We start from the raw sequence: 12145 nt of genomic DNA on the forward strand, positions 1-12145 counted from the left end.
CTCGCAAACTGTTGCATTCCCTCCCCCCTTCATGCCTATGGGCTGGCTGCTGGTAGCAGTGTGTGCGGGGGGTGGGGTGTGGGTTAATTGTTTCGTTCCTCCCTGTGTGCCTTGTGCAGGGTAGATCTTATCAGGTAGTAAACTGATTTTATGTTGCAAAGGCTGGCAATTGCTTGTGTCTGTGTTTTGGTTTAGAATGTGTAGAGTTAATGTTTCAATGTCTCTGTGGGGTTTCTATGGAAACAAGCGTCTTATGTTACCTTATCTCCGGGCGGCTGCAAGCACACGTGTTCGGAGTCTATTGTCTGGCTGGCTTTAGTTTCAGTTTCTCGGGAGTTGTTTTTCTCCGTTTTTTTTTTTTCTCTCGGCGTGTCTGCGAGGCTCGGGGCTGCTCCGGCTGTGGCGGGGGGGGCGCGGGGCTGCTCGGGCAGCTCTGGGCGCGGCTGGGGTCCTCGGCATCGGTCGGGCAGCGGCAGGCGCTGGCTCGGTGGTGGCGTGTGGCGGCGGGCGCGGACTGCGAGCAGCGGCTCTGCGCGAGGCGGGATCGGTGCGGGCAGCTCGGCGGGCACCGCGTGGCTTTTAAACCTGGCGCGGGGCCGGCAGCGTGACTCTAGCGCCGGTCCGGCGGCAAAAAGTGGCAAAAAGTTCCTTTGGGATCTCCGCGGCTTTTCGGTGATTTGTCCTCGGCTGGGAGGGTCCTGGTTGTCTTCACGGACAGGCGGGAAGCAGCAGGCTGCAGCGGTAGGCTGCAGCACTTTCTGCTAGGCAGAAAACCGGTGCGGGCTTCCCGGGGTCTGGCGGTGGGCTGAGGGATGTTAGAAGGCAGAGCCGCTTTAGGCACACAGCCGAGCCGTGGCAAGCGGCGGTAGCGAGGCTTCCCTAATGGTCTTAAGGTGCTCTGCCGCCCGGGTCTCCGAGCTGTGGGCACGGCACCGCTTGGGAAAAAGTTCTTGCCGCGTGAGATGTTAGCGTTGCCCCTCGGCGTGACTCACCGCTTAGATGGATGGTATGGTGGACGGTGGACCCCGGGTTCGCTGTCTTTGGCTGCGCCCTGTTCCGATTTCTCGGTTTCTTTCCTTCTTTCTTTTCTTCTTTTCCTGTGCACTATTTCTAATATTTTGGAGCTCGCTAAACTAGGATTACGTTTCTCAGACGCTCTGAGACAACGATTTACTGACGTCAATGTTTTTTGCGGTAAAAGATTCCCGAGTCGGAATAATAGACCCAATAACCGGAATCTACCGTCGAATTCCCTGATTCAGGATCATCTAAACTGACTTAATATAAGTTAAAAGGGCCCCTGTTCAGGCACCATGTGTAGCGTGGTGGTACTTTACATGGTAAAGAATAAGCACGCTCCTTGTGAGGTGGTGAGACAAAGAGAGTTTATTTCAAAATCGCCGCGGTTTTATCCTTTAACACCATGTGACTTCTTTAACCAATAAAGTCACCTGTGTCGAAGCATGCTCCCCTGGGCTCTTCTGCCCCGGCATGTACCCTGTGCCTTGGACACGCCTCCCACAGTGGAGTCTCCCTCCTTGGAGATATTCAAATAGCAGTCTGGACGTGGTCCTGGACATCTGACTCTTGGTGGCCCTGTTTTAACAGGATTGGCCCCCCAGATGACCTCTAGAGGTCTCTTCCAACCACAGCCATTCTTTGAATCTGTGATTTTGACAGGGAAAATGTTAGTAGTTGATAGTTTTCAGGCAGACATAGCGTCTCAAGCTCAGTTCTTTTTGTCATAGGTTATCATTGTGAACATGGCTGTTATCTAGACTTGAATAACATCAATGTTTTGATAATGAGCTGTCCATTGTGTGCAACTGAGTAAAGAGAAGTAGATGGATGAATTCTGCAAGATTGTGAGCCAGTGTGGCCTTTCACTCCCCAGAAAATCAGAATGACATGGAATTGAAAGATTACTGTGGAGAAAGATACGTGGTCACAGCTTGCTGCAATCAGCCTTATCTAGGAGGTTTAATATACTGGTATTTCATAATATGTGGCACTTCTTCTGATACTAATGCATCACAAACATCAGTATTTTCCATCACTAATGTCAGTAGAATTTAGTGTAGTTGTTATTCAAATATTTGAGTCAAAGGTGTTTTAAAAAAACCCCAAACTTTTCTCATGCACTGTAGTACAATAATTCTGTGTAAAGAATTAATTCTCTTGATCTTGAGGTTTTTTTAGGTAAGACATGGAAGATGAGAGCAAGCTAGGTATACATTGGGGTCTAAAACTTCTGAATAAAAGTGAGTTTATTTGGGAGGAGGAAGCAAAGAGCATAGGGAAATAGGGATATGCAAGTAGTTTAGGGCAGGTAGGGGGAGATGAAAAACATTAGGTAAGGTGCTGGAAATGACCTTTTGTAGTTGACTGAAACATACATCTACAGAATCTGGAGCAGAACAATTGAGTGCAATATATAACCTGTAAACTGGCTGTGGCCGTGATAGTGATAACAGTGAAATAGAAATCCAAGCTGGAAGATGAATGTTGAAGAATGTATGTTGTTCCTAGAAAATAGAAATTAAAGTGAGCTTGGTGGGGAAGCATTGTTACGATTATGATCAGCTAAAGAAATAGGTGGGGTATGAATAAAATATATTGTTTTTGAATGAAAATCTCTGGACTATGAGTAAGTTTGGGCCTGGCTCCCCACCAAGTCCCCAAGACTATAGCGAAAATCTTTCCCCTCCCTTCCCCTTTGGGCAAAGGAAAAAAAAACCTGTAGAAACTGAAAGAAACAAAAACCAACCGAATTATATCAAAATATATATATTTTTACATATATAAAAATTATATACAGTTAAAATACTATGTACATATAAAAAAGAACCCCAAAACCCCAAAAGGGAAAGGGGAAAAAGGGACAAAAAAGAAAACCAAAACAGATATGCACAATCGAAACCTGGGAACTAGCAAAATAAAGAACTTAGCAAAATGAAATCTCAATACTTCCCTTGAGAAAACAGAATCACACCACGCCACCAGATCGCTTCCTGGATCAGAAAGAGAAACAACAGGCCACAGCAGGCCTCAGCCCACATGAGCAAAGACTGGACGCAGGAAACCTGTTGCCTCCAGACCTCACCAGAAGAGAAGAGAGCCTCAATGTCTCCTCCCCTCATATTTATACCTCTGTTTATGTAAAGGAATAGGTGGAGTACTGGGAACATGGCCACTTCCTTAGTTACAAGCTGGTTGCCAAGGAAGGCCTTAAAACCAAACCATATATCTATACATCTACAGAATCTGGAGCAGAACAATTGAGTGCAATATGTAGCCTGTAAACTGGCTGTGGCTATGATAGTGAAAACAGTGAAATAGAAATCCAAGCTGGAAGATGAGTGTTGAAGAATGTATGTTGTTCCTAGAAAATAGAAATTAAAGTGAGCTTGGTGGGGAAGCATTGTTACGATTATGATCAACTAAAGAAATATGTGGGGTATGAATTAAATATATTGTTTTTGAATGAAAATCTCTGGACTAAGAGGTATTATTAAAGCAGTGCAGCAGAGTAAGATTTGGAGCTGCCGAGTCCTTTGCCTATAACTTTTTAAGTCAAAGAATGATGTTTATTTTGACAGTAAGTCAAGATACTGTAAGAATTGTAATATGAAGTTACCTTGAATTGAATGTTCCCAAACTGGGTTTGCTTTAAGTAAATGTTGGTCTAGAGGTCATTTGCTTTTGAAACTGAATCTTTTATAAACTAAGGAAAAAATTTTTGACAGTGAGAGTGCTCAGACATTGGAACAGGTTGTCTAGAGCAATCTTGGATTCTCCTTTCTTGCAGATGATTGGAACCTGGCTGGACATAAAGCCCTGGGAAACCTAATGTAACTTTCAAATTAGCTGTGCTTTGAGCACAGGGTTAGAACAGATGACCTCGTAATCTTTGTTTCAGCCTAAATTATTCTGTCACTTTTAAGCTCTGTCTAGTTAGTAAAGCCAGTTGGACTGCATATCTTTTCACATGAAGAGCACTAGAATTCCTTGAACTCAAAGATGCTAATAGGGATATTAGAATTTATTTTGGGGAAGAGAATTGATCTACAAAGAAAACTCGTTAAGGTACCAGGTCAATCAGTTAGCTTCTCTGTCTGCTTGTAATTTGGTTCAACTTTTTCCCACTGTGTTGGGGAATTAAGCTAAACTGAATTACTTTCTTTGCGGTAAAAAACACACGTAGTTTGTTACCATAGTTCAACTGACATACTGTATTTCATTGTTGCTCTAATAACTTGATCAAGTGCCTAAGTCTTTTGAGTCTTATTTATTAGGACTAAGTTGAAATACATGATGTGGTGCAATATGGAAAATTATTACTTAAAGTAGAGATTAGTAAAAGAATTGTAGAGATGGAGATGGTAGAGGTGGTTAATAGAATTAGAGGAGTGATTAGCAAATAGGAATAATTGCAGTGGAGTACCCTAGGGATTGGTCTTGAGTCTTATCATTTATATTAGTGTGGTGTGTCATGATATTTGATACAAGGAAAATATCGTCAATACACAGATAACTGCTCTGCGGAAGCTAGACTGGAAAGAAAGTAGTCTGGAGCAGAGTGAGTGGCACAGCTGAAACTATCTGAAATGATGCATACAGTTCTTGCCATCTGTAGTAAAGAAAGAATAGATAATACTAGGATAGGTGCAAAGAACAATTGCAAGAAAGATCAGTGGAAGAGGGAGTCTGGCAAAATAGTCTGGGAGGAGGTAAGTTCATCTTGGCAAATGTGATGAGGCACTAATCACCAAAGAAGGATTAAAAACCTCTTGTAAGTTAAATGAAGTTGACATAAAAATATTTCAATTATAAATTAATTACCTGAAAGTATCTGGTCATCTTAATCTTAAAAGGTTCTCAGTAAGACCATGGGGAGAAAAAGAAACATAAATTTAGAAAAGATGTTGACATGAATTTCTGTAACATAGTGTAATGTAACTTTTAAAAAGGAAGTAGCAGTCAATTCTAGAATATTTTTCTTGTAGTCTTGCAAACTTGGTTGCTAGCTCTGCATGGTGTTGCAGAAGCAAGGGGAACAGATTTGCTAAAATAAACATGGTCATAGAACTATATTAGCCTTAGAAATCAAATTATTTGGGCTGTTAATTCTATACCATGACAAGGAAGTTTGATACAAAAATAGCACAGAAGAAATGAAACTGCCTGTTAGCAGAATCTTGCTAATAGTCCTGATCATAATGATCACAATCTCTTCACAATATTAAACACTGAAAACTGTCAGGCAGTTTAAATCATATATATATATATATTCTGAGAACAAAAGTATTTTCTTTAATAAACTAACTGATACTGTTATCTCATAGAGTGTTGTGAACACTGTATTGTATTTTATAGTAGTAATTTAAGCACGGTTTCATGAAATTTGAGCCAAATTAATGCTTCCTGGGCAGATCCCTGTTCTCTTTCTCCCATTATTTTCCTCTGCTTCCATATGTATAACTTATGTGGGTTCTAGCACTCAGCAGACTGTTTTGTGAGCTACAATGTTTCTAACATTTCTACCACATTAGAAAATGAGCTCAGCAAAAAAAATAATCTCATAATTTACTGCTAGATTGAGGTAAATCAGTGCACTGAATAGCTTGACAAGTAGCAGAACTAGCACTAGGGATGGAATAGGATGGCATAGCCAGGTTTGGTATATGGGAGGAGAGAAGAATAAGAGTGGGGAGCAAGACTTTTCCTTGTTGGCAGTATTAGACTGTTGATGTGTTCAAGTGCAGTCTGAGATAAAGTCTGCTGCCTGTTTTCCCAATGTAATGTACTTTTAGTAGATAGATATGATAATGTGAATTACCTCAGAACATTTTAATATTTTACACTTCTGTACTGTTAGTTATGTAGATAATACAGCCTAATTTTATAGATTGTCATTCACTTTTACCATCATAAAATAGTCTTCTTGAATTTTCTGGTAGAGTCTGATTTCTCACTTTAAACTGACAAAACAGCGAAACTGTCTATATACATCAAGTAGGAGGAATTGTTTCAAGCAGTGGTGAGAGCTATACCAAAGCAGTTCAGGTCTTTTCCTTCCACTGTTATGCAAAGAAGTTGAAAATGAAATGAACAATTCACAACTGAATTAAATTTAGATGAAATGCAAGTGGCTTTTTAAGCAAACTGGGGCCTGAGATGGGAAGAAAGTGGAATACAGGTATGTAAGTCCCATAATAATATTTTCTCTGAGTTTCTGCTGTAAGAATTTTTAAAAAATATATTGAAGTTAATGGGTTCTGCTGTAATTAAAATTACAAAATCAGTTTTTCTTAAAAAAATACGTTATTAAACAAAAGTTATGGAAATGTCTTTTGCAAAAATAATAGTAACTATAGTTACAAGGTGCTTTGTTTCTGATAGTTATGTCAGAAAGAATATTGCAGTCTTTAGGAAAAAAACACTGTAACTTGTTCCTTTTGGTTTTGAGCATAACCATGTTGAAATTCCAATTTGCCACTGAGTATGTTGGCTTCTAGTGAGATTTCATTTTTCCATTTTCTTCTAAAAATCAGGGGATAATATTTTAATAGTAGTATGGAGATGTGAAACCCTATAGAGATTCTTAAATCTTGAAAAGCAGTACAGTGTACTAAAAATTTCATAATAATCACTCAGTTCCCCATTTCATATAATTGTTCCAGATAGTGATATTTTGCCTATTTCACTTTATTTGTTTAAAAATAAAAATAGCTATTGTAGACTTTTAATAATAATGCACAGTTATAGATCAGTATAGGACAACAATATTAGTTTTAGTTAAAATAATTAAGCCTTTAAAGCCATCATTTTTTATTTCCACTGTTAATATTTACTCATTCTTATTAAATAGCCACATATTAATGTCCCACCTGCACATTTAAGAGAAGCAAATTAGTCTCAGCATGTGCCTGGAAGATTGCCAGAGCTCTGCTAGCAGTCGTCTTGTTTGATTTGACTGTGTTCATTTGATGCTTCATGTTGTGAGGCAGTGGACTTCTGTATGAGCGAGTGGTGCCAGCTTTTATAATTTTCAATCTTTGTGGGAAAAATCCCATATCAGAAATATTTAAAGTGTCTCTGCCTTAAATTTAAGAGTTCTGAGCTATTTTTCATGGAAATTCTCATTACTTTAATATGATTTACTGAAAAACATCATGCAAGTGCATATCAGTAATGAGCTCTCACAGAAAAGTAGTATTTTTCTTAATTTGACAGGTATATCAGTGTGAAGTAAGTTAACATGCACGTATCCCCAAAATGTCAAGCAGTGGAGGGAGTTCCAGAAAATTTATTCCAAAGTTTAGAACACTAGACTTACAAGGGAAAAACTTCTAGCAGTGCTGAAAAAAGCACTGCCTCAGAAAGACACACCTCCTGTTCCCTTCAAGGTTTTTTATCTTCTCTGGCCTCCCCCCCGCCCCCGGCCCTCTCTGACATGGAGGCCTGTAGCCTGTGTGAGTTTATCTCCTCATACCATGTAAGTCTCCTCTGGAATGCAAGAGGAGAAAACAACCAAATTATCTTTGAGCAAGGTGCTTCTTCTTAAGCAAGACAGCATTCCTAAGTGAAACAAGCTCTAATCTCCTTGTCATAAATCTTCCAGAAAGGATATCTACCCTTACAATCAGTTTTATTGAAGAACCACTAAAACACTTAAAAACTTATTGGTCGTTAAAAGATAACTGTGTAAGACTTCTGTATTATTTTGAATTAAAGACTTGGGTTCTTTTCAAGCAGTGGAACATCACCACCACCACTCCTTGCTAAGAAGAAAGTCATTGCCTGCATGATATATCTGCATTCACAGAAACTTCAAAATGATACAGCCTTTTTAATGGGGGTGGATGAGAGGTAATAAAAGCCGTTAAAGTGTATAATAGCTGTTGCAGGTCTGTTTGTAGAACAGACAAGTATTAATCAAATCTGGGAGTTTGAAATGTTTAGGCATTAGCTTAGTATGTTGAATTAATCTAATTATTTACTTACTGTCTTTTTCCAATGTAGCCAGCAGCCAGCTTCGGGTGTAGCTTATTCCCATCCAACTACAGTTGCCAGCTACACTGTTCACCAGGCACCAGTTGCTGCGCACACCGTAACTGCAGCCTATGCTCCAGCAGCAGCTACAGTTGCAGTAGCCAGGCCTGCTCCAGTAGCTGTTGCAGCTGCTGCAACAGCTGCTGCTTATGGAGGCTATCCTACAGCGCACACAGCTACAGATTATGGTTATACACAGAGGCAACAAGAAGCTCCACCACCACCACCTCCTGTCACTACGCAGAATTACCAGGTGTGTTTAAAAAAAAATCAACAAACATTTACTTGTGTAATTTTTAAATGATATGTTAAAAGGAGGAGGCCTATTTGGATAAGAGAACATTATATTTTTTCTTCCATGAATTGCAGCTAAAACTGATAGAATATGAAGTGACTGCAGTCTTGTATCGTGCGTACAGAAGATTATCAGCAGTAATACTGCAGGAGTTAAGATTTAGACATTCACGCAATAGGCTATGAATTGACATTTATCTCCAAATGATTTTGTGAACTGCTGCTGTAATACTTGTCTCAGCTAGCCTAAATGCTCAAGTGGCATGCAGTAAAATGAGTCATGGAACTGATTTAGATGAAAAAACTGTTCCGATAAATTTTCAGTGGGAGATAGAAGTAGTTCCCTTGTCAGATTCCTCTTTGCTACAGGAGCTCTAGCACCAAATGTCAGAGGATAGAAGATTACCCTAGAAGAGGGACTGTCTTTTGGGTAGATTTTGGGTACCCTTTGTGAGACCACTACCTAACCTTGTGTGGCTACAGGCTTTTACAAAAGGAAACTGTTTTCATCTTGCTCTGACCTTTACTGACACTTCCTCATGTTGAATCTAGCAGTTGTCAGCATTTGGGTGGGTCAGTTCAGGATAAGGATTCCACAGAAAGCTAACTAAAAAAGGAATAGCAGCTTTCCACAGGATTGACAGGCTTCTGCAGAATTTTCTTGTTTCTGCACAGTTGTGGTGCAAGAGATGGAGGTGGGATCATGTAGGACATGTAGGATCATGGTACCTCAGGCAACTTCCCCATTCTTAAACTGGCTTAAATGTATGAAACAACATCCTGTCGGTGACTTTTATTCCTCTTCAGGAATAAAGAAACTTAGCAGTACAAATCAGTGTTGCATCAGTTTTGCAGTTGGAAGATTTGTCTGTAGAGGTTATCTTGGGACTTATTTAACATAAGTGTTTACTCTATTGAGTGAGAAGTTGCATTCTTTTCTGTCTGCCTAGATTGACAAAATGCAAGGGTATATACATATCAGTAACCCCAGCCCATCAGTTTCAATCAGTCAGCTTAGATGCAGAAAGATGAGGGGTTTTACATGGCCAGGTAGTTTCCCATTAGAAATGTGAGCTTCATTTGTATTTTTATCAGCTTTTTTGCTACATTAGCATTTGTTAGTCAATCTTCAGTGGATATTTCTAGGCTGGTGTTTTATGCGCAAGTTATCAAACTCTTATGCTGTGACTCATAGTTAAAATGTGAGTTTACTATGAGACAGAGGACATTGAAATAGTATGTCCTTTGTAAAAATTCTTTAGCTTTTGGTCCTAACTTTATCAAAGCATTATCTAGATTCTAATCTGCATTTTTATTTGCTTAAAGCTACTATACTGTTGCTGTATAAATTCCTTTGTATGGCTTTGTAATTTGTTACATATGGTAATGAATAGAAATGTAGGAGTCTTTCCAGTAGCATGTTTACTCATAATTACAAGTTCATTAAACTAGTCAGTTATTAGATGCATTCAGACAGAAAAGAGTCCCCTAAATTAAATAAAAATAATTCTACTTTACATAAGTTGGATGAGAAAGAGATTTTATTGTTATATTTCTTTGCAATAAAAAGAAAGTGTATACATTAGCTAATGTAGTTCATGCCTTGCTACCCCCAGTTGATCAACTCTGTGCTTTGCTATAAATATGGTGAGGATGGGAGAATATATGTACATAGTGTCTTCCAGACCCTCCCTTTCTAAGCTTACTAACCATCTCCTAAGTTCTGGAGGTTTCAAATGGACTGCTTGCCTTGCTCTTATAAACTGGATATGATTCCCCAGTGGAATAGCTGATAGGTCAAAAAGTAGAGAAGGCTTTAAAAGTATCCCTTTCATACTCTAAGAAATATAACCAAGAAAAGTATTGTCGGTGATGGGATTTTTAAAACCAATAAAGGGTCATAGAATAGTTTGGGTTGGAAGGGACCTTTAAAAGTCATCCAGTCCAACACCCCTGCAATGAGCAGGGGCATACTGAACTAGATCAGGTTGCTCAGAGCCCCATCCAATCTGATCTTGAATGTTTCCAGGGATGGGGCATCTACTGCCTCTCTGGGCAACCTCTTCCAGTGTTTTATCACCCTTGTAAAAAACTTCTTCCTTATATCTAATCTAAATCTACCCTCTTAGTTTAAAGCCATTACCCCTTGTCCTATCACAACAGGCCCTACTAAAAAGTCTGTCCCCATCTTTCTAATAGGCCCCCTTTAGGAACTGAATGGCTGCAATAAGGTCACCCTGGAGCCTTCTCCAGGTTGAACACCAACTCTCTCAGCCTTTCTTCATAGGAAAGGTGTTCCATCCCTCTAATCATCTTTGTGGCCTTCCTTTGGACCTGCTCCAACAGGTCCATGTCTTTCCTATGCTGAGGAACACACAGGTGTAGATGGACCTTCATCCTCATCATCCTTTGACTGGTCTACATCCTCCTACCTTTTGTACAGAGGCACCTGGGAGGGTGAGGTGAGCAAGGGGGTTATTCACCTGCTGCCCTGAGCAAGGACTTGTCTCCATTCGCCCCTTTTCTTTGAGCTACTGCCTTCTGCCTGCCCCAAGGGAAAGACACAGGACCCCCTTGATTTTTTTTTTTTTTGGTGGCTCTTCCTGTCTCAGGGAGGGCAGAGCATGGTTCCATGTTTGTAAACTTGTGAATATATTGTGGTTTGTGGAGATCTTTGGTGGTTTTTTTCCTTCATATTTTAGAGGAATGTAATCTGATACAATCATTATGAAAAACTACTGTGCAATGAGTTGCTTTTTGGTAACAAAAATAATTTGGAAGGGAAAAAGTGATTTAATAGCATGAGATTAAGTCCTATATTATGTCTGAAAAAGACCATCAGGGTTGTCTTCAGGCCTGAAGTATCTGTAAACATAAATTTAATTTCTTTAATGCATATATTAGTATACACCATATCTGTAAATATTTTTTTAATCTACTTAAGTAGAATAGAAGAAAATTCTTTGACTCTGGTAGTGATTTTTATTACTCCAGATATATACTTAAGGAGAAATTTGATGGGTTTTCTTTTTTGAATTTTTAGGATTCCTATTCTTATGTTCGATCTACTGCCCCAGCTGTAGCTTATGACAGCAAACAATACTATCAACAACCAACAGCGACTGCTGCAGCTGTGGCTGCTGCTGCCCAGCCTCAACCTTCAGTAGCTGAATCATATTACCAGACAGGTGGGTGGCATAATTCAAACTCCTGTCATTATACACAGTCTGTGTACTATTTTAATAGCTTAAAAATATGTCTTTGAATATTTCATGTTATTGGATTTATTTATTGTTTTGACATGTAATCCCTGTCAATGTGTAGAAAAACTTGATGCACCTAGAACTTGAACATTATTGTGACATTGCTATAAATAACTGTCTTTGAGGTTTGGATTGTTATTAATACACTCAAAATGTACTTCTAGACAAACATTTTTGCTGAAGTAGGTTGAAAAAGTCAGTGGTGGATTCAGATGATAACTTGGTTAGAAAGACTTTTTTTTAAGATTCTTTAGTTAATGTATATAGTTCTTTGATTATTTGTATCATAAATGCTGCAAAGCGTAAATCCTGTTTACTTTTTTAATTGTAATTAGAAATAATTGGAATGTTTAGATGTACTTTGTTTTAGTGTGTGCTCTAGTAAAACCACCGAACAAGAAGGTTGTTTAAAAATATGGCAGCACAGTTAAAAATACATAAATAAATCTGAGGCTTACAAGTGTGAGCTGTGATGTGATTAAACAGTTGTGTGATATATGGTAGATCATGCATAACCATTACTGTCAAAAAAA

The 12145-nt window shown here is 39.1% G+C and overlaps 1 protein-coding gene and 1 non-coding gene across 2 annotated transcripts in view; both read left to right on the top strand.

Moving 5' to 3' along the window:
* The window catches only part of LOC135405137 (zinc finger RNA-binding protein-like), a 72905-nt gene that overhangs the window by 10066 nt on the left and 50694 nt on the right, over window positions 1-12145 (top strand). The window contains exons 3-4 of the mRNA XM_064639845.1: window positions 8026-8308; window positions 11393-11537. Of these exons, the coding sequence (XP_064495915.1) occupies window positions 8026-8308; window positions 11393-11537 (428 nt within the window). The remainder of the gene's footprint in view (window positions 1-8025; window positions 8309-11392; window positions 11538-12145) is intronic.
* On the top strand, window positions 5009-5145 carry LOC135406515 (small nucleolar RNA SNORA66). Its single transcript, XR_010426313.1, has one exon. It is a non-coding gene; the product is annotated as a small nucleolar RNA SNORA66 (small nucleolar RNA).

This window comes from Pseudopipra pipra, chromosome W (assembly GCF_036250125.1).
Source record: "Pseudopipra pipra isolate bDixPip1 chromosome W, bDixPip1.hap1, whole genome shotgun sequence".
In the NCBI taxonomy this organism is placed as follows: Eukaryota; Metazoa; Chordata; class Aves; order Passeriformes; family Pipridae; genus Pseudopipra; species Pseudopipra pipra.